This window comes from Dendropsophus ebraccatus, chromosome 5 (genome assembly GCF_027789765.1).
Source record: "Dendropsophus ebraccatus isolate aDenEbr1 chromosome 5, aDenEbr1.pat, whole genome shotgun sequence".
Lineage (NCBI taxonomy): Eukaryota > Metazoa > Chordata > Amphibia > Anura > Hylidae > Dendropsophus > Dendropsophus ebraccatus.
In genome coordinates, this window is record NC_091458.1 from 66,507,449 (window position 1) to 66,529,815 (window position 22,367).

General features: G+C 41.9%; 1 protein-coding gene across 1 annotated transcript; it reads left to right on the forward strand.

Annotated features, from left to right (window-relative positions):
- Window positions 1-2,219: 2,219 nt before the first annotated feature.
- PYM1 (PYM homolog 1, exon junction complex associated factor) lies at window positions 2,220-15,632 on the forward strand. The gene is made up of 3 exons (XM_069972289.1): window positions 2,220-2,481; window positions 13,188-13,281; window positions 14,763-15,632. The coding sequence occupies exons 1-3, from the start codon at window positions 2,451-2,453 to the stop codon at window positions 15,214-15,216; spliced, it is 579 nt and encodes a 192-aa protein (XP_069828390.1). The 5' UTR covers window positions 2,220-2,450; the 3' UTR covers window positions 15,217-15,632.
- The last annotated feature ends 6,735 nt before the right edge of the window (window positions 15,633-22,367 follow it).

Sequence of the window (22,367 nt, forward strand, 5' to 3'; positions counted from 1 at the left end):
TTGGCCTTGTTTGTAGCATCCCACTAGTTCTGTGCCCTCTGATAGCCTCAATCTCACTCCCAGTCTCCCTTCCCTAATTGACATCTGGAGCATGACTTCAGCCTTTTGGGGTCAGTTAATCAAAGCCATAGAAGTGAGCATACAGGTCCTTCTGACCATTGGTCTTTGTGGCAATTTCATCCCAAGTGCAATCTAAAATGACATCTTAAGTTAGCACTTTAGAATTAGACCAAAATTGGAACAGCAATTATTAGAAAGGAAGGGTAAGCATGGTGGAGAAGCTGGCGTTCTTCTCTCCCCACAGTGCACTTTCCAGGTCCTGAACCCTCACTTTCATTCCCCTCCTTTGAGGTTCACACTCTTCTGCCAACTTTTCATCAAAGTCTTTGTTATCTAACACCCCCCTGGCTCTCCTCGAGAATTCATTGACCACTCTCCTACCTGGCTCCCTCACTTGTTATCCATGGACATTCCTACACTATTCTTGGGTGATTTCAACATCCCTCTCAATATCCCATTCTCCTCTTCCGGCCCTCAGCTTTTCTCCGTAACCTGCTCTCTTGAACTCTCACAACTAACTCACACACAAGGATGGGAATTTCCTGAACCTGATCTTCTTCCGACACTGTTCTACTTCTAACTTTACAATTGATCCGTCTGAGTTATCTGACCACAACCTTCTCTTTTTCTCAGTAACAAACATCCATCCCCCCTGACACTCCTTCTCCATACATATAGAGAAATCAGCGTGGTCCCCAATCTCATCTCTCTCCTGCCTAAATATGGTGCAGCATGAGAGAAGTCTTAAAGGGGGTTGTGAAAGTTTTAGATTATGGAAGATGTTAGTGTAAAATTGTACGCAGAGCATAGAGCACGGGTAGGATGGTAGGTGGAGATGAGGGAGGAGATGTATAGAGGGGCAGAATTGTGGAGACCTTTATGGGTGAGGGTAATGGTTCATTCGTTTTAAACTTTAATTGGCAAAGGGGCTATGTCACATTTTTTAAAACTTTTTTTTAACTCTTTTTAGGTCCCCCTAGGGGACTATTACATGCAATTGTTAGACTGCATATACTGCAATACATATCAATTGCATAGCATTGATATTATTGATAGTATTATTGGCAATCTTCCCATTGAGATCGCACTGTACAAAGGTAAGTATAACTAATCTGACAGACAGGGTAAAAGAATGGATTACACAGTAGGGGGTCCTGATTGGACAGTGTCAGCAGCTCAGCTTCTGTCACTAACATTTGAACGGTGCAGCGGTTAATGGCGGGCGTACAGCAAAACTTTCAGAATACATTTGGTAAATGTGTTCCGCATAAAAACTGTCTCGGTGAAGCAATGTAGAGCTACAAAATACTTTTAACAGAATGTACTGTATTTGTTGTGATTGCTGCTAAGTATGCATACTTTGGCAAGAGAGCAGGGTTATTGTAGGATGTAGGTAGAGAGTTGTAGGCTTTTGACAAAGAACAACCCATTTAACATGAGCCTTTTTGTTTTAATTCTTTTTAAGTGTATTGACATTTTAACAGATTTTTTTTCTACAGCCTCCCTATAGTACACTGGCCTTTCTGATAAATAAGACTAAATCGTCTGCTATCATGACGATATGCTTAGAATTATTCATATATTCCACATTTTGTGTGTTCAGTAAATGGCCTAGAAATATTCTATGCTATGTTCCCAAATAAAAATATACATAAACTCTAGGGTTAGATCTGCTCCTGCTTTAGAGGATCAGTTGGACACCTCCATTGCAGGCTCTATGAAATATATATTTGTCTAGTAACACTCCAGACCATATTGTGAAAACCCAACTGGTCTCACAATGTCAAGCAGCTAATGGATCCGCCAGCACCATCTTCTTCTGCTCCAAGGACTGCACAGAACAATGGAAGCTCTGACCCAGGGCAACTGGTATGTTATATACCTAAAGTTTTTTGTTTGTTCTTTACTACATACAACTAGGCCTTATTCTGGTATGGTTGATTTAAAAAATGTATTAATATTAAAAAGAATGGAGACAAAACATCTGTGTGTCAGGAAGGCGTTTAACATGGGATTAGACTGCAGTACACAAGTCTTCTCTCTCATCATGTACTGTAAGTAAAATGGCGGCACTATTATGTGTATTGGTCCGCCCCTGCCTCCGTAGCAAGAGGCGGGGAAGATGTCAGGTCACGTGATGTAAACAGTAGGTTTCTATTACATAGCAGTATACTTTCTTTTTAGTTCTCAATACCGGCGCCCACAGCGCTCCCTCTGAGTTGTCCCCGCTCTGTCAGCCTCAGCCGTAGCAGAGGTCGGTAAAATACGTCGCCATTACTCAATCCCCGCCGGGGCACCGTGTAGGGATTCTCCTCCCTCCTACTTTGCCTCGACCCACCTATGACGTCACACAAGCAGGTGTCGGAAGGAAACGTGGTGAGAGGACCAAGATGGCGACTCCCTATGTGACCGATGATTCTGGTGAGTGTAGCACCGGGAGAGGCAAGCAGTGCCTGGGTCGTGTTCGGTCCCGTCCCATGGACTGTAGCGCTTACAGTGTGTGGTGAATGGTGATGAATGGCATTATGCGCTGCACCGAGCTCCGTGCATCCCCGGTGAGATGACAATGTCCGGCACACTCATTTCTTCCTGTGTAAAGACTGGGCGGTATAAAATTATATATATATATATATATATATATATATATATATATATATATATATATATATTGTACGCAGCTTCCGGTAAATATTAGTGTGAGGCTGTATGGAACACAAGCTGTGGCTGTACAAATATTCATGCAGGGGCTGCACAGCTCCCTCCGCTTCTACCCTGTCAGGTAATGGAGGAGGGGGCATCATCCTCTACTAGCAACAGTGGAGCCTTGCTGTATCACATTATAGGGGTGACGGCACCTTAAAAGCATCTAGTAATACCGATAAAAACACCTGCCCCCATATCTGTTGCCCATGTCAGTAGTAGTGATGAGCGAACATGTTCGTATGAACTAGATGCCAATTGTTCGTGTTTGCTGATCACAAATAACTTAAGTGATCAGACTCCACTCGGAATCCCGCCTGCCTCATTGTATCAAAGTTATGTATAGGGCGCCTCTGCTTGACGTGGCTTTACGCTCAAAGAATTTACATGTCAATTTTTTGAGTGGAGAGCGGAGGCGCCCTATACATAACTTTGAGACAGTGACATTGAGGCTGCATTTCCGCCTGTTTTCCGCAGTGTTAATGCTCCCTCGCATGTACTGCCATGATAATGACATATCTAATGGTGCATTTACACAGACAGATTTATCTGACAGATTATTGAAGCCAAAGCCAGGAATGGATTCTGAAAAGAGGAGAAATCTCAGTCTTTCCTTTATGACCTGTTCTCTGTATATAGTCTGTTCCTGGCTTTGGCTTCAGTAATCCAATAAATCTGTCTGTGTAAGCACACCCTTACTTGTGCTAAGGTTCCTTTTACACATTTAGAAAAATTGCTTTAGTAAACAACAAACACTTATTTTTTTCTTTTAAATAATAAATGTTCAGATGAAAAGACACATTGCTATGAAAAGTTGTTCATATGCTCATAATCATACGATAAACATATTGTAAGGTGGATATGTAATTTATAAAGCTCAGAGGATCCTAACAGTCACTGTGTCAGTGTGTGTTATGTAAGCCTGTGCGTGTGTCATTGTTAGGGTAGCTTCACACGTACTGTATCACACCGGATATGATTGTGCGGATCCACAGCGGATTTGATCTAAATAACTGAACACAGCATCAGATCTGCACCATCAAATCTGCTGAGGATCCTGTACGTGTGAAAGCACCCTAAAGCCGCTATTACACAAGGCAATGCAGAGGAGCAAACGGTCACTGCCAGCGCTTGCTTGCTCCTTGTTCCCCGCTTGCTGCTGGCGCTATTACATGTGTTGGCAGCGAGCGGTAAGAGCTGGGGGGCTGCCAGGGTGATCGCTGGATCGTCTAGGCAGCCCACCGAACATAGCGGCCGTCTGCTGCCACGGAGCGATGGCAGCAGATTGTTTCTGTCAAAGTAGTTTGCCTTTCAACATGTTTAAAGACAATGACACGAAACGGACGATAATCGTTACGTGTAATAGGGCCTTTACTCTTCATTTGAAAAATTATCACAAACAAGATACTTTGAGAGTTCTGTGGAGTTCTATGCCTACATATTCCCTAATAAGACATATTAACAGGCAACCTCTGGGGTAGCTTATGGCATAGATTCAGGGCCCATCACTGTAACCTGAATAGTTTCAAAGCTGAAAACAACAGAGGTGGCTGTTTTATGTAATTAGCAGAGAGTAGGAGAAGGGAGTATGGGCTGTATTACACTGCCCAACCCCGCAGTGTAAGCAAGTGCTGATTTGCTCCATTGGCGCTTGCTTACTGAACTTACATACGGCTCAATTATCGTGCAGCAAGGGCCATATATATATATATATATATATATATATATATATATATATATGTATATGTATATAGTTAGAGATGTCCCTGCAGCCCTTGCTTTTTATGTGAAAAGGAATAAAGTTTATACTTACCTATGCTCCCCCAGGGTCCTGAAGCCTCTTGCCCGTGTTCCTTACTCACCACTGACGCTTCTGGCCTGGTTTCTTCAGTGACAGACAGATCAGCCAATCGCTGGCCAAGACAAGACAGTGCCGCAGCCTGTCACTGAAGAGACCAGGCCAGAAGCCTTAGCAGTTAGCAGGGAATACAGGCGAAAGGCTGCAAGACATTGGGGGAGAATAGGTAAGTATAAACGTTATTATTTTTACAGTGTCAGCAGCTGTTGGCCGCGCACTCCTACACTAATGGTGCGTTTACACAGAAAGATTTATCTGTCAGATCTTTGAAGTCAAAGCCAGGAACAGACTATAAACAGGGAACAGGTCATAAAGGAAAGATTGAGATTTCTCTTCTTTTCAAATCCATTCCTTGCTTTGGCTTCCAAAATCTGTCAGATAAATCTTTCTGTGTAAACGCACCATAATGCTACGTTTACACAAAGCGATAATTCGCCCGATCATACGATTAACGATTTCGAAGTAACGTTTTTTTTCTTTATAATGATCAGCGTTTAGATGGAACGATATATTGTACAGAAAATTCGTTTTGTGATCGCTTAAGCCTATCTCGCACATCTCGCTTTCCTTTATGACCCGATCTCTGTTTATAGTCTCTTTCTGGCTTTCGCTTCAAATCTTTGGCAGATAATCTTTCTGTGTAAATGGACCCATAGCAATGAGCAGATAATGAGTCTTAAGCAAACTTAACCGACAATGATTAACCGATAATTGGCTCTTCGGCTGATCGCTGTCTTTATTACACGAAGTGTAAATCTGCCGAATCGTCCTTATTCAGCAGATTATCACATTGTGTAATAGGGCCAAATGCCTGTGTCAGACACTGTCCAGCAACAATTTATCTCCTGAGGATTAGGCATATTAAAATCTACCATGCCCAATCCATTTTCCACCCCAACATCTCCTGTTAGGAGCCTCCATACAGATTAGATCATCGTCCACAATTGGCTGTCTTATATCTAACTACATTTAAATCTGGTACGGATGCAGCATTCATGGTATATGTTGTACATGGCATACTGGCAGAATGCTATCAAGAAGAATGCGTGTGGATTCATGCCAGGTCCATTGAGTTTAGTGGAATGACTGTAGGTCTACTAGTGATCAAGTTTGGTTAATCTCCAAGCTTATACTGTTTTGTGGCACTCAAAATACTCGTCCTCCTTCACTTTTGATTCCCGCAGAAACAAAACAAAAAAATACATGCTTAGGAATGGACCAAATGTCACTAGTAAATTGTGTTATTAAAGTCAGTGGATGAACGAGGGTACGCCACAGTATATGTAGGCATACCATTCTGGCAGGATGACAATGTATACCATGAATGTGGGGTTCTTATCAGATCCATTCCTCTTTCGCTCTTTTCTACAGTATTTGATTTCAGTGGCCGGTGTTACATTTTACTGAAACTGATGGGCTGAAGTGCTTAGTAAATAAATGATGTGTTCCTTGTTGTTGGAGGGACAAGTTCAATGAAATGAAATTCTATCTGTGTAAAACTACAATACTATGCCATGGCAGAAATCGATACACTTACGCAATGTGTGGTGATGACGTCTTGCATGCTAGTAGCACAGAAAAGACTGACAAATGGGAAAGTAGATGCTATAAGAATAATTTTAGCACCTTTAGCACCCCTTTTAAGTTTTTCATAGCACTCTATGACATAAAAGATGGGCTCTAACTGGTTGAATTAAGCTATACAGACAGATTTTACTGGTAGTCTAGACAAGTAAGGATCCCCGTGTGCTGTATAAAGTCATCATCTTTACGTTTCTAGTTAGAAACTCTTCTGAAGCCTAGTCTTTCCTTCATGTTTGCATGTGCCAAAAAAAGGGCGCAAACCTTCTTAAGTATGGCATTACAGTTAAATCCTCTTTTCAATGTATATACAACGGAAATGTGGCATAAATATATTGATAAGTCTACCAACATATTTGCCTGCATAAAACAAATAAAATAAAGACATAATAGCTCAGTACTGATGTATAGGAGATACAGAAAGATCCTTGTCTCTTTAATGGCTAAGATGTACCCTACTTTTATGTTGCATTAAAACACTAAATACCAAACATGCCCCCCCCCAACCCCCCCAAAAAAAACTAAATAAATAAATAAGAATGTTTGTTATATGTTGTATGCATCTGCCCACAAAGTGATGTTAATGAACACAGCGTAACTGCGGAGACATTTGGTTTGAGTTGCAACTCTGGAGTACCCTCTTTGGAGTGGCACCCCCACTTTCGGTCACACTAAAGTATGAGCAAAGTAGAAGGGACTGAAATTGTGTAGAGAGGCAATCGCCAACAACTGGTGATGAGCAAATTTACAGTCCAGATCACCAAATCTCAGGCAGCAGTCATACCAGGATTTTCCAGGGAAATCTATGAAATAGAAAAGCAGAATTACTTTTACTTGGCAAATCGACAGCTGCTGCCAGTAATAGTGGAAATGGAAAGATCCTGTATTGGATAAGTCTAGCAATGTATGCATGTATTTGTTATAGATGGGCTTTAGATTGCATATAACTGAACTATATACAGCCCTCTCTGCTTTCTGTCCTCATAGCAGGGAATGTTCAAAGCTCTATGAGTCTACTTTATATACAGTAGTATGAATGATGTGACAAAGGAAACAGAGTTCACTCCCGCATTGAGTGAAAAGTTTATAAACATGAGCATGAATCTGTAATAACAGGTAGTTTGGGAAATTCTGGTTCTGGCTTTGTCAATAAGGTTACAAGAAAATGAGAAACAAGGAAAATAACATGTTTATAAGAAAAAGAAATATTCTATTTTAAGCTTTGTAAACTGAAGTTTGCATCAAAGGAAATGAGGTATCTGAACCCTCACATACCTTTACACATAAATGGCCATTCACATTTTTAATACAGATGAACAGAACAATTGTTTTTTCTACAACTTTTTCATTTTTTTTTTTCTAAAGCCTATCTCCATTTATATAGTAGAATGAATAGCTAAGGAATGTGCACAATTAATAATTTTTCTAAATAGCTGCCCGAATTAGGCATAATCCGACTGGACATCCTGCTCTGCTTTCTAGGTTTCCATCCTCATTGTGTAATTCAGCACTGGAGAATGCAATATGATTGCGCAGAGATAGATCCTATACTACAGACTCCTATACTACAGACTATAAAATACATAGCTCTAAGTAGCCAACAGCTCAAACTGTATGCAATATGTGCGGCTGTTTGAAAGCAGGATGAGAAATGCATCAGCTGTAGACAATGGACTGTTGTGTACAATCGGCTCTGAGCTCTCCCCTCTCCAGTCTATCCAGCCAGGCTCATCTTCCTCTCCAGTTGCTACACTGATGTCTCCTCTCTGTGCCAGTCACTGCACTGGTTACCCTTTAATACCAGAATTCACTTCAAACTCCTCACCCTCACCCATAAATCTCTCCACAACTCTGCCCCTCATCTCCACCTATCATCCTTTGATAATCAGAACCTCTCATTCCTGCCTCAAAGACTTCTCTCGTGCTGCCCTACCCAAAGACCTCAGACTGAAACCCAATACTCACAGTTTCAAGCGTGCCCTGAAGACTCATCTCTTCAGGCTAGCATATATCATTCCCTAAACTTGTTCTCCTTTCTGTTGTCCCCTCACTCTCTGACGGTTCCATGCACTTTATACGTTTTACTCACAATCAGACATTGGCGTTGTTACTGGCTCATCCTATTCTTTCCAACTATGTACAATGACTGGACCATGGACAAATAAAGCTTTTATGCCTGGTGTTGACCCAAGTTGTAGTCTGTAAGCTCCAACAGCAGGTCTCGTATACACTTTGTATTTTTTTTATTTTATTTTTATTTATTCTAATTATTTAACTGTGTATTATGTAACCTCAGTACTGTATGTATAAAAAAAAAAGCGCTGCGGAATCTGTTAGCGCTATACAAATAAATATTATTATTAGGGTGCCTTCACACCTACCAGATCCACAGCGGATCTCACTTCTGCGGATTCGAAACAAGAACCGCTGCGGATCCGGTACCATTAACCCCCTATGATAGCACATACTCGCAGCGGGATTGACATACCGCTGTCAGTATGCGCTATAACCCCCTGCAGCCCGCTGCCCGAATCTACCATCCTCGGCCGCATCAGTCTATCCCCAGCCGCATCAGTCTATCCCCGGAGCATCCCCCCCATCCCCGGCCACATCCTTCAGCCTGCCGCCGCCCGCATCTCCGATCCCCGGCACATCCCCCCATCCCCGGCCACATCCTTCAGCCCGCCGCCGCCCACATCTCTAATCCCCTGCGCATCCCCCCACCCCCGGCCAATTCCCGCAGCCCACCGCCGAGAGCATACAGTACCTGCTCGGCGGCACAGCTGCAGTGAGGCTGCCGGCTCCAGTCCCGCTCAGATCAGCTGAGCGGGACCGGAGCCGGGAGCCTCACTGCAGCCGTGCTGCTGAGCAGGTACTGTATGCTCTCGGCTGCGGGATGTGGCCGGGGTTGGGAGGATGCGCCGGGGATCGGAGATGCGGGCGGCGACGGGATGCGGCCGGGGATGGGCTGATGCGGCCGGGGATGGTAGATTCGGGCGGCGGGGCTGCCGGCAGCGGGGGGTTAAAGCACATACTGACAGCGGGATGTCAATCCCGCTGCGAGTATGTGCTATCATAGGGGTACCGTATCCGCAGCTGATCTCGCTACGAGTCCGCAGAAGTGAGATCCGCTGTGGATCCGGTAGGTGTGAAGGCACCCTTAAAGTAATTTTTTTTTAATTTGCTGTTTTTTGTGATATTGCAGACATTACGCATGATAAAACGGAGATGTGCAAACACAGTGCATGTGTTTTAAAATATAATTCTTTCAAGTTCAACTCTATAACCTAAAAAAGTACCCCTACTGGATGATTAAAACATGCTATGTATAAACATTGAGGGGGAAAAAAGCATTTAAAAGTATCGGCACCAAATGGAAAGAGAACTGACATGGCTCCCATATATGGTAGTGTGAATGAGCCCTAACTATGCTCCTGTCACTCGGGTACTAAACACTGCTTCTGCCTCATCCTTTGCCCAGTGTTTGTGAGCAAGGCTTTGGATCAAAAATTTGTTGGGAAACTACCAAAAGGGGTTTTTACTTCTTTTTTGAGACACCATTATAAAAAAAACCTTTCTGTTTATACAAAAAAAAAGAAAAAAAATTAAATGTTTACACAGAAAAAACATTTAAGGCCTAAGTTATGCTAGTACAGAACTTATGTTGGGAAATAAAGCTATTTACTTGACTACAGTATTTAAATGGTCGCTTTTTTTCATTATGCTTTGCATAAATCAATCAGGCCTTTGATACTATGCATTTTTCTTATATAATTTTACTTGTGTGATTCTCTTAGTGAACATACATTCTAACTGGTAAACTGACATTCACCTCCCATTACTAGGTGAATTCTGTCTCTAGCAACCTAAGATCAAAGACAGACTCCAGGATGTGATAATGGGCATCCCCTCTCACTGTGTGCACTTTGGTACTGCTTCCAAGTGACTCACAGCCCAGAGCACTTATGCAAAGGCAGACTCCCTGCTGTCATTGCACTGAAAAGGAAAGAGACAGGGTCACTACTGAGTGCATATTATTGGGTGTGCATGCCTCACCCAGGTAAAAAAAACATCAGTTATTATAGTTTGTCAGGAATCACCCACAGAATTCTAGCAAAATGCAGGAGCATTACCAATATAAAGAAGGGCCTAAAAAAGCAGCCAAACACATGAAGATTTCATGAGGAAATGCTGTCCAGATAAAAACATCTGGACAGCATCACCTCCATTAGCACAGTAAACCAGCAGATTTTTTTTTCTACCAAAGGACAGCAACGCTTTAGGTCTGTAATCCTTATTATAGATACATGGTATGTAACACATTTAAAAGTAATCTTTCAGCTTCATTTCAGATTTCTAACTCTCGACACTGTTAAGCCTAGGAGACATGTGGTAAATATATTAAAATGCTTTTTTCCCCCCTGAGTTGTTCCCAAGTGCCTGAAGTGCTGATGGCTGTAATGCCTCCTCACTCCTCCTCCCATCCCTTGGTGTCCAGCTTCCAGCTGATTGTCAATCGATTAGGATGAAAGGGGGGAGAGGAGGCATTCCGGCTTGCAACACTTTACAAGCTTGGAAGAGCCTCTTTGACTTTTTCTACCAAGCTAGATGCACAACATAGATATATGAAAGGTATCATGTGTCCTTGTCCTAACAGGGTCAGAAATGTAGAACCTGAATCACAGCCAACAGATTCAATTTAATGCATTCATGCTTATTTAGTCAGACTTTTTTTTTTTAGTTTAGTTTAGGAACAAATATGAAAATTGCTATGAAATACTAAACTGGATAGACAGAAATACAGATGTATGTATGAAGAGACCTGTCTAAACTTGTGTTTTAAAAAGGGAATCTGTCAGTTCCTGGGCCCTACCTAAGGTGCTGACAGTGTGCTGTAGCTGGCAGTCCCCCAGTGAGCATGGTGCCTTTTTGGTAATTTTCTGTGCAGCGGATTATGTACAGTGTTATGTCTCCTACTGTACTAAAGAGTCAGAGAGCAGTTGTTTGTGCCACACTTGTCATGCATCCTCCTCCTGTGGGCTGCCAGCTACAGTACAGTGTCAGCACCTTAGGTAGGGCCCAGGAGCTGACAGATTCCCTTTAAAGGGAAACAGTTACTAGTTTCAAGATGTCCAAACCACAGACAGCATGGAACTCTCATGCTTCCCTATCAAAACAATCTGTGATTCACTTTGATTGGCTGTGCCATTTCAGAGTAATCATTGTTGTATATTTGGCCGGAGACAAGGGCTCCATGTTATTAGGGTGGTCCCTGTCACTGAATGAAAGATTTTTCCCATTACACATCTGTCTTGTCCTAGTTGGGAACCACCCCATTGCCTCAGAGCTGAATATGAAACTAACTACTCTGAAATGGCTCATTGATGGTTCTGATAAGGAAGTCTTTATGCTGCCTGCGGTTTGGGCACCATAAACCCAGTTGCATGTGGCCTCTAAGGGCTATAAAGGTATTTCTTCCACAAACAGGACATTGCCTGTCTACAGGTATGTATAATGTTTTATTGAGCTTATTCACTTCAATTGAGTTGAGTTGCAATACCAGATACAACCCATGACAAAGTGTGGCATTGTTTCTGTTTTGGTAGTAAGAGCGTTTTACTAAACCTTTTTAGGTGTATTTGAATAAGATGATGCCAGCTTTAAAGGAGAAGTCCGGCCAAAATTATTTTTTTATGTTATTACTTATGGAAAGTTATACAATTTTCTAATGTACATTAATTATGGGAAATGCTTATAAACTGCTATTTCCCTTAATTTAGTGTATCAGGAAGTGTTAGAATTCTCTCCAGTGATCCAGTGATGTCACTACGAATGGTGTAATTCCTATGGAGTGTCCAGCAGGGGGTGCGCTCTATATAGAAGTCAATGAGTACCATTGAGGTCTATATATAGTGCGCCCCTGCTGGACACTCCATAGGAATTACAGTGTATGTGAATGCAATGTTATGTACTGTACTTTTGTGACTTCATGAATACATTTATGTAATACTTTGGGGAGCAAGTGTCCTTGCTCCCCAAAGTATCCCATAAATATATTCAATGAATACATTTGCAGGGCACCGAGCAGGGAGGGAGAGAAGTGCCATCTTCCTCCCCCCTCCCTCCCTGCTCGGTGCTGGGCACATATACAAAGTACTACTCCCCCATTAACTGCAGATAATGGGGGAGTAGTACCTTTGCTATGCCTATCACAGCGCCGCCGCCGCTCACACAGGGGCTGCTTTTCATGCCGGATAGTGAGGAGCGGAGCGGTCGGGTGGTAGTCAGCGGCGCGATAGTTAGTTTGACGCCGGGAGGAGGAGGAGGGGGAGCGGCGGGGGGCATGAAAAGCAGCCCCTGTGTGAGCGGTGGCGGCGGCGATGTGATAGGCATAGTAAAGGTACTAGTAGTACCTTGTATATGTGCCCAGCACCGAGCAGGGAGGGAGGGGGGGGGGTAGATGGCACTTCTCTCCCTCCCTGCTCGGTGCCCTGCAAATGTATTCATTGAATACATTTATGGGATACTTTGGGGAGCAGGGACACTTGCTCCCCAAAGTATTCCATAAATGTATTTATGAAGTCACAAAAGTACAGTACATAACATTACATTCACATACACTTTAATTCCTATGGAGTGTCCAGCAGGGGCGCACTATATATAGAAGTCAATGGTACTCATTGACTTCTATATAGAGAGCGCCTTTTGCTGGACACGCCATAGGAATTACACCATTCGTCGTGACATCACTGGATCTGAGAGAATTCTAACACTTCCTGATACACTAAATTAAGGGAAATAGCAGTATATGAGCATTTCCCATAATTAATGTACGTTAGAAAATTGTATTACTTTCCATAAGTAATAACAACATATAAAAAAATAATTTTGGCCGGACTTCTCCTTGAACATTTCTTGAGCTATTTATTTTGCAGATATACAAGAATTATTCATCTTCCTGTAATATACTTTTTTTATTTTCTTAAAGGAAAGTATATAGCAGCTACCCAGCGTCCTGATGGCACCTGGCGGAAGCAGAGAAAAGTGAAGGAGGGATACGTGCCTCAAGAAGAAGTTCCTGTGTATGTATCTGTCACTATGTATCTGGTATAGTGGTGATGTACAGTTGTATAGTCAAAGTAGTCATGACATGTTTACGATACCAGTTTAACATTTTAAATCAAACTTTGTTTTGTTTTTTATTTTGTTACCCTATATAAAAAGCACCCATACTAAATTGAAGGACTTACTCATACAGTATCCTTGACTAAAAGTTTTCTCCAGTCACTGGCTCTCCCCTGCTGGTAAAATGTGTTTGCACTACTGAGGTCACATTTTACTTTTAGGATCAATTATTCATATAAAGTACAGTTGGAGTCATAGGTTTGCATAAACCTTAGGCTGCATTCCCACGGACGTGGAATGCGTGTACTGGAGCCCCCCCGCGCCCGGACAGCATCTGTAATTAGATGCTGGGAGCGGGGGAGACTGTATTCATAAGCGCCGTGCTGTAATGAATCAGCCATGCGGTACTGTTACTACAGCGCGGCGCTTATGAATACAGTCTCCCCTGCTCTCAGCATCTAATTACAGATGCTGTCCGGGCGCGGGGGGGTGGGGGGGGGGGGTGGCTCCAGTACATGCATTCCACGTCCGTGATCCGTCAGGATCACGGAATGTGGGAATGCAGCCTTAGCCACATTCATTAGACCTTAGAGTTTCCTGACTCCTGACATTCAATCTTAGATCACATTCACTCTGATTAGTCTATTAAAGGGGTTGTTCGGCCAGGACTCCTTTTTTTTTTCTAGGTGTCTGGGGAGGTGGTGGTAAAAAAACAACAACACATAAACACTTACCTCTACTTACACACTTATCTATGGTTACCTCTCTGCGCTCCCTGGTGTCTTGCTGCATTGTCCCCAGTGTCCCCCGCTGACTGCAGCCTTGGCACTTGCGAGACAGACTTCTCTCGTCAGTGACAGCTCTCAGCCAATCACTGCCCATGGTGGTGTCCTGTCTTTGTCAGTGATTGGCTGAGCGGGCTGTTACTGCCGAGAGAAGTCCATCCAGGAAGTGGCGAGGCAGCAGTCAGCGGGGGACACTGGAGACAATGCAGCAGAACATCAGGGATCACAGAAAGGTAAACATTGGCTCCTTATTTTCTGTATAACTGCAGCTATATAGGCACATTTTTCTCAGGCCAGGCAACCCCTTTAATGACTTCAACCTGAGTATATGGAAATTTATGACTTTAAGCTTATATTGACAAAACATATTTGAAAATCTGATTTTATGATTCTAGATACTTGAAGGGGTTGTATGATCTGCCTGTCTTACCCAGAAAAGGCGCCACTATCCATGGCTTGCTATACTATACAGTAGTGTAACCAAATATGGCTGAGCAGCAATATCAGTCCTATGGTCAGGAATGGTGCAGTTTGTGAAGGAAAGCAGTTTTTTTCCCTTTATTTATAAATTTATAAAATACATGCAGATACAAAGATATTCTGTAGTTTGCATTTTTAATGTACATTGAATTAATTTGTCTTGTTTTATACAGGTATGAAAACAAGTATGTAAAGTTTTTCAAAAGCAAACCTTCACTTCCCCCTGGACTTAGCCAAAATGAGCCACCTGCTAACAAAACACAACAGTCTACCAAACCAGAGACAGAAACCACTCTGTCTAAAACTGCCAAAAGGAATATGAAACGCAAAGAGAAAAGGAAGCAAGAGAAAGGAGAGCGAGAGGTGGTGGAGGAGGCCAGACAGAACATGGAGAAGATTAGTATTTCAGAACCTGAGGTGCAAAAGGACAAAGCAAACACTGAAAACGCTGCAGCCGAGAAGGCCAAGAAACTCAAGAATCTGCGTAAGAAGCTTCGACAAGTGGAGGACCTTCAGCAGAAAATAGACTCTGGAGAGATCAAGCAGGCTTCCAAAGAGCAGTTAGAAAAGCTGTCAAGGAGAAAAGCACTAGAAGAAGAGATAGAGGACCTGGAACTGGACTTATAGATGAGAAGGCGTCCATCATGGGCTAGACTGCCAGAGGACATATTAAGCGTTTTATGTTTTTGTTTTTTCTTTCCCATTCAGTCCATGTTCTATTGTAGTTTCCCAGGTAAAGCTGTTTCTGCTTTCCTGAAGGACATTAATTATTGGAGATCTAATTTCCAGCTCATTGGCACTTAGGTGAGGAGAATGATACCACCTATACACACAGAATGTAAAATGGCTGTCATGTTTTGGTATCACATGTAGTAGCTCTGTGTTGCTGTGAAGAACTTATGTCATGCTCATCCATGTTTTCTTTTATGACCATGAAAGATTAGTCTCTAGATGTGTCAAGTGGTCTTTGGATTGCAGTGTTGACACTGTACAAAATTAAAGCAATAATTAGTACGTAATAAATTTTTCTCTATCAAAATGTATCATTTACCTACTTAGCATACTTCTGTATTGATTTGTGGAGAGAAATGTAAGAAAAAGACTGAAACATTTCCTGCGGAAATGGCAGGATATATAGTAAGGATATATGCTTCAGCAATAATGGAAGTTTTATGGTATATGGGCATACACATCTTTTTTTTTTTTTTTTTTTTTTACATTTTACCAAGTTTGTACTGTTAGACTATTTTGTAGTGCTAGACTATTTTCGTCCGTGGCATAGGTTTTCAGTGGTGTGGCAGGGCACGCTCAAACGCAGCTTAATTCAAGCACCTTCTAGCTACAGCCTTGTGGGGTAGCAGGGAAGTTGGAGTCCCTGTTCTGGTGAACAGTGGGAGGTCCTAGCAGTTGAAGTACCCCCACTGATCTTGTAGTTATCATTGCTTCTAATTGGGATAGCTCATTAAATAGCAAATTAAGTAGCAGGTGAGAGGTTCCTTCCATGCAGCTACAAGAGCCATATATATTGTTGCTCTGTTCAGCCCAGTTTATTATGTCCCACTACAAGCTCTTTGTCTTTTAGGCTTGAAGCAAATATGCAGTTTTGATATGGGAGTGGATCCATAAGAAGGTAGTATTAGTATTTTATTCATACTTTTACATATTTTTCTTGGTTCCACTCCTGACTTCTATTTCAATACACCTAGAAATGCCAGCATTGTCTCACCAAAACAAGCATTTTTATTCTGGCATCTTTTGTTGTGTTTTTCTTAAGTGGGAATAGAGAAACTTCAGTCCTTTAGCTGTTGCAAAACCACAATGTCCATCATGCCTGGAAAATCAAAGCTTTGTCTTTTGCTGTACAGGCATGATGGCAATTGTACTTTAGCAACAACCGCAGGGCTGCAGGTTCCCCATCCCTGTTTTAGAAGAGGGAGGAATAATACATTAGCATAAAACCCTTCATAGTTCTAACGTGCAGCTCTATACAAATACAGCTGCATTGTGATCGGGGTGAATGGCATTGTGAGTGAATGTCTTTTTAAAACAGGGAGTCCACATCTTAGTTTTTTGCGCTTTGTTTTAAATAAGTATGTTTAATAAAGTTACAACCAGGTGATGTATATGTGTATACATAGGAGTACATATACCATGTCAGTAATTTAGGATCATTTAACATCTTTGTTATGTACGGACCTCTTTAGTATCTTCTCTGTATCATATTCATATACTCTGATCCCCTCCTTTTGTGTTGGGAACTCACCATGACATTTATTTGAAATGTATTGTACTGTTTGTTACTATTGTTTGTTGTATTTTCTTTTTTATAAAATAGAAGGTGTAATAAAGAACATGTTGCACCAAAGATGGTCAGTGTTGCACATTGCATAATTAAACACTAGAGGGAGCTAAATGTTTTGCATAGGAGTATGCTTGGACTACTGAATTTTAATCTGACTTTTAGAGCAGCCATAGCAATAATGTAAACCATTATGAATTGTACATTTAGTATATAGAAAAATTATCTATTATCAAGTATATACCAGACGTTGTTGACTTATTATGGGATCTGGCAGGGCTTTGGTACAGTGGGGAATTTAAATATTTAATACACTGCTGGTTTTGCAAGTTTTTTTACCTACAAAGAATGGAGAGGCCTGTAATTTTTATCGTATTTCAGACCTTTCAGGTTTTTTGGATGAACATTGAGTTTCAGCTCACGCCAAAGATTTTTCTATTAGGATCATTGGAGCGGCTAGGCCACTCTAGGACCTTTAAAATGCTTCTTACGGAGTCACTTCTTAGTTCTCCTGGCTGTGTGTTTTGGGACATTTTCATGCTGGAATACCCAACCACAACACATCTTTAGTGCTTTTACTGAGGGAAGGAGGTCGTTGGCCAAAATACACGGCCCCTGCATCATCCTTTTAATACCTTGCAGTCTTCCTGTCTTCTTTGGATGCCCGTACTTCATGATTGTGATTGTGTTCTTGGGGTTGTGATAATCCTTCTTTCTCAAACACGCAAAGTGGAGTTGAGACCAAAATATAACTTTTTGGTCTCATTTGGCTATATGACCTCCTCCCATGCCTCCTTTGGATTATCCAGATGGTCGTTGTGAACTTGGACCGGGCCTGGACATGTGCTGGCATGAGCAGAGGGTCCTGCACGATCTTAACCTATGACAGCATAGTGTGTTACTAATGGTAATTTTTGAGACTGTCACAGCTCTCTTCAGGTCATTAACCAGGTCCTCCTGTGTAGTTTTGGGCTGATTCCTGGCCTTTCAGAATCATCCTTACCCCACAAGGCGAGATCTCGCATGGAGCCCCAGACTGAGGAAGATTTACAGTCCATCTTGTGTTTCTTCTATTTTCTAATAGTTCTCACGCTGCTTGCCTATTGTCCTGCTGTAGCCTATCCCAGCCTAGTCCAGGTCTACATTTGTCCCTAGTGTTCTTATACATCTTGGCCATGGTGGAGAGGTTGGAGTGTGATTGAGTGTAGACAGGTGTTTTTTTTATACAAGTAACAAGTTTAAACTGGTGCCGTTAATACAGGTAATGTGTGCAGGAATAGAATAGCTTCGCAAAGAAGAACTAACAGCGTTGTGAGAATTTTTCCTGGTTGGTAGGTGATTAAATACTTTTTTGCAATAAAAACAACAATGTAATTTAATAGGAATTTTTTTTTTTAAATATAGATTCTGTCTCTCACAGTTGAAGTGTACCTACGATAAAAATTTTAGACCTCTCCATTCTTTGTAGGTGGGAACATTTACAAAATTATCAGTATATCAAATATCTTCTCCACTAGATATTATAGTTTGTCATATACAGTTTTTTTACATGTTACTAGTTTTCTGCTACCGTAACTTGGTTCAACAGGATCAAAAGGAAAATGTTCACATATGCAGTAACACAATGAAAATGTAATGCATTTAACAGCAGTAATTGATCATTTAACCCCTCGGTACGTCCTGGAAGTCTGTCCCTGGACGTACCGGTACGTCCTGAGCTATGAAGCGCGCTCTGGAGCGGAGCGCGCTTCATAGCAGGTGGGGGCCGGCAATTATCAGCCGGCACCTCACCGTTAATGACACGCTGCAGCGATCTTGCTGCAGCGTGACATTAACTCCTTAAACGCCGCGAGTCCCCTGTCACTTACCAATCGGGACCCCCGCAGTGTGACTGCAGGGGTCCCGATCGTTAAAACGGACGGCCAAGGTCTCTCACCTGCCTCTGTGCGGTCCGATCGGCACGCTGATCACTGAGCCTGCACAGGCAGGCTCAATGAGCAGAGCGCCGATAACACTGATCAATGCTATTCCTATGGCAAAGCAGTGATCAGTGTAAAAATCAAAGTTATGTATGTACAAGTCCCCCAAAGGGACTTAAAGTAACACTGTCACCTCCTTTTTGCATTCTGACATCGCTACACAGGTGTAAAGGGTAAATTTAGTGGTTTTCATACCTTATTTTATATCATACATCATGGTGCTTGTTCAAGTAAAAAGTCATCTTTTATCAACTGCAGATTGTGTAAAGTGGGCGGGGACTCGCGGCATTAGCGCCACTTAGCCACGCCCACAATGCCACAGTTGGTCACGCCCCCTCGCCGGCCATTGGAACCAGCTGGCCGAAAGGTCTAGACCCCACCCCCTTTACGTCGGCCAACCAATGGCCGTCAAGGGGGCGGGGTCGACTGTGCCGTTGTGGGCGGGGCTAAGTGTCGCTAATACCGCGAGGCCACGCCCACTTAATACAATCTGCAGTTGATAAAAGGACACTTTTTACTTGAACAAGCACCATGACGTATGGTATAAAATAAGGTATGAAAAATGCTAAATTTACCCTTAACACCTGTGTATAGAAGTCAGAATGCACAAAGGGGGTGACAGTGTCACTTTAAAATGTGTAAAAAAAGTTAAAAATCACTAATACACTACCCCAAAACCCCTCCCCCAATAAAAGTTTAAATCACCCCCCTTTCCCATTATATAAATAAAACATAAAAATTAATAAACATATAATATACCGTAGCATGCGTAATTGTCCGATCTGTTAAAATATAACAAGCGTCATTGTGAATGGCGTAGACGGAAAAAGGGAAAAAAGTGCGCGGATTACAGATTTTATGTTACATTGTATATTAAAAAAATTAATAAAAAGTGATCAAAACGTCCGATCTTCACAAATATGGTATTAATGAAAACTAGAGATCATGGCGGAAAAGATGACGCTCCGTAGGTAAAAAAAATAAAACTCACAATAGGCCCATTTTATTAATAATTAATTGAAAAAAAAGGATTTTATTAAAAAAATATGTATAACATTAGAGAATCTGTGTAAACCTGCATATGTGTAAAAATGTGGCTGATGGCGCTCCTGTGTGAGTGCAGCAACTAGAGGAATAGATTACTCTGCTAGATGGATACCCTGTCTAGCCGGATGAAACAAACAGTTGTATTAGTATACACTAATGTCTCTCTATGTTTGCTGGCCCTCTTCCTATGTTATGTGATGATATATATGCAAGTGGACTGTCAAGCAGTCCAAAAACGTTCCTCTGCCCTGTTTGTATCCACGCAGTGATGGTCAGTGTTTAAAAATAATACAATATATGGGTATCACTCACCCAGCAGTGTGGTTTGTCTTAATGTTCTCCACATTGGGTGAAATCAGCTCCCGGATATCCGAGTAGTATTCGGCTGTCTGAGTCCTCGAAAATATAGTATAAGGGGGGGGTCGCGTTGCGGCCTTCCGAAGCATCTTGACAAAGAGGGGCGTATCCCTCGAAACATGTCGAAGGTTGTTTGACCATTCCAGGCTTCCTTAGGAGACGTGACGTCACGTTGGAATCTGAAGGACTCTATTCAAAGTTCTGCAGTGCGAGAGAGGAGCGTTACCGGCCGGAACGCGACCCCCCCTTATACTATATTTTCGAGGACTCAAACAGCCGAATACTACTCGGATATTCGGGAGCTGATTTCACCCAATGTGGAGAACATTAAGACAAACCACACTGCTGGGTGAGTGATACCCATATATCGTATTATTTTTAAACACTGACCATCACTGCGTGGATACAAACAGGGCAGAGGAACGTTTTTGGACTGCTTGAAAGTCCACTTGCATATATACCATCACATAACATAGGAAGAGGGCCAGCAAACATAGAGAGACATTAGTGTATACTAATACAACTGTTTGTTTCATCCGGCTAGACAGGGTATCCATCTAGCAGAGTAATCTATTCCTCTAGTTGCTGCACTCACACAGGAGCGCCATCAGCCACATTTCTACACAGATTATCTCCAATTTACTGATTACAGGTAACAGTAATCTGACACGCAGCTCCAACAACCTAAATTAACATCTATATTGGGTTGTGCAAACAATATAATATAGGCAGCGCTTTTTAAGTACAAAAAAACCCTTTAAGGGTGCGTTCACACCTACAGGATCTGCAGCAGATCTGCAGCAGATTTAATGCTGTGTTCAGTTATTTAAATGAAATCTGCTGCAGAAAATCAGCTGCAGATCCTGTAGGTGTGAACGCACCATAAACCTGCATATGGTTGTGTTCGGACTGACCTATAGAATAATGGTATCATGTCGCTTTTACCATACAGTGCATTACGTAGACACAGGAACCCCCAAACGTTACCATATTGCATTCTTTTTTACGATTTCACCTATTTATATCTTCATAAATAATATATTTGGGATTCCGTCATACATGTTATGGTAAAATGAAAGACGCCATTACAAAGTACAACTATTCCTGTAACAAACATCCCCTTACACAGCCTGTAGATAAAAAAGTGAAAGTGCTAGAGCTCTTAGAAAGGGAGGAGAGAAAAACAAAAGCGCAAAGATCAAAATTTGCGTGGTCCACTGGGTCATTTTGGGCCTGGTCCTCAAAGGGTTAATCACTGTTCTTCATTGCATTAACATGTGTAAACATACCCTCAGTATTGCCCTGAAGATCCCTTACACGTTTGATAATTCTCAATCAGATATTTTCCCATGTAATAGACAAGGGGATCAGCTGAGGAGCAAGCAAACGACCACTCATTGGCTGATCCCTCACTTTTGACCTCTCAAAAAATAATCTCTAGTCAGCCGCACATCATCTCATGTAATAGGACATGTGCAGTTGTTCAGGTTGTTTGTGAAGCCCTGGCCAAACCATTAACAAGCCATGTAATATGCAGTAATTTACAGCAGTGTGTGAATCATAGCCTTTCTGTGTTTTCAATCCACTCCTTGAAAAATACTCATCAAAATACTGTGTGTGAACATAGCCTAAAGGGAATTTATTTTTCTAGTGATGTCCAATGGCAATCAGCTATAATATGGATGATTTAGAGGCTGTCCTATTGAACTTGAAGGTAGTGTAGCTTAACAAATGTTTCTAAATATGCACAAACAATTGACTGCAAACTGACTTAACATTTAACTACCATTCAAAAAAACAGCCTAAACAGTAGTGAGAATATGTGACCAATTAATGGACGACAAACAGGAACAGGGATAAAATACTAAATGACCAGATGTATATTGCTACTGATCATAGTCATGGACTCTTGTAGACAGCCTAATTTGCAGAAAGACTAATCACAGCAGTATTTTCTTGTTTATCGGTCATCGTGACAGCTATTTTTGCTTATTTCCGATAAAATGTGCAACGTTGCTTTATGCCTTGTGGCAGGGCTGTCATGTTTTCAATTGACAATCACATGCTGCTTCTACACGGCAAAAATTCTGACTATC

Coding starts and splice junctions, on each gene's coding strand:
- PYM1 (XM_069972289.1), top strand. CDS start 2,451: ATGGCGACTCCCTATGTGACCGATGATTCTG. Junction 2,482..13,187: donor CTATGTGACCGATGATTCTG/GTGAGTGTAGCA, acceptor ATTTTCTTAAAG/GAAAGTATATAGCAGCTACC. Junction 13,282..14,762: donor CCTCAAGAAGAAGTTCCTGT/GTATGTATCTGT, acceptor TGTTTTATACAG/GTATGAAAACAAGTATGTAA.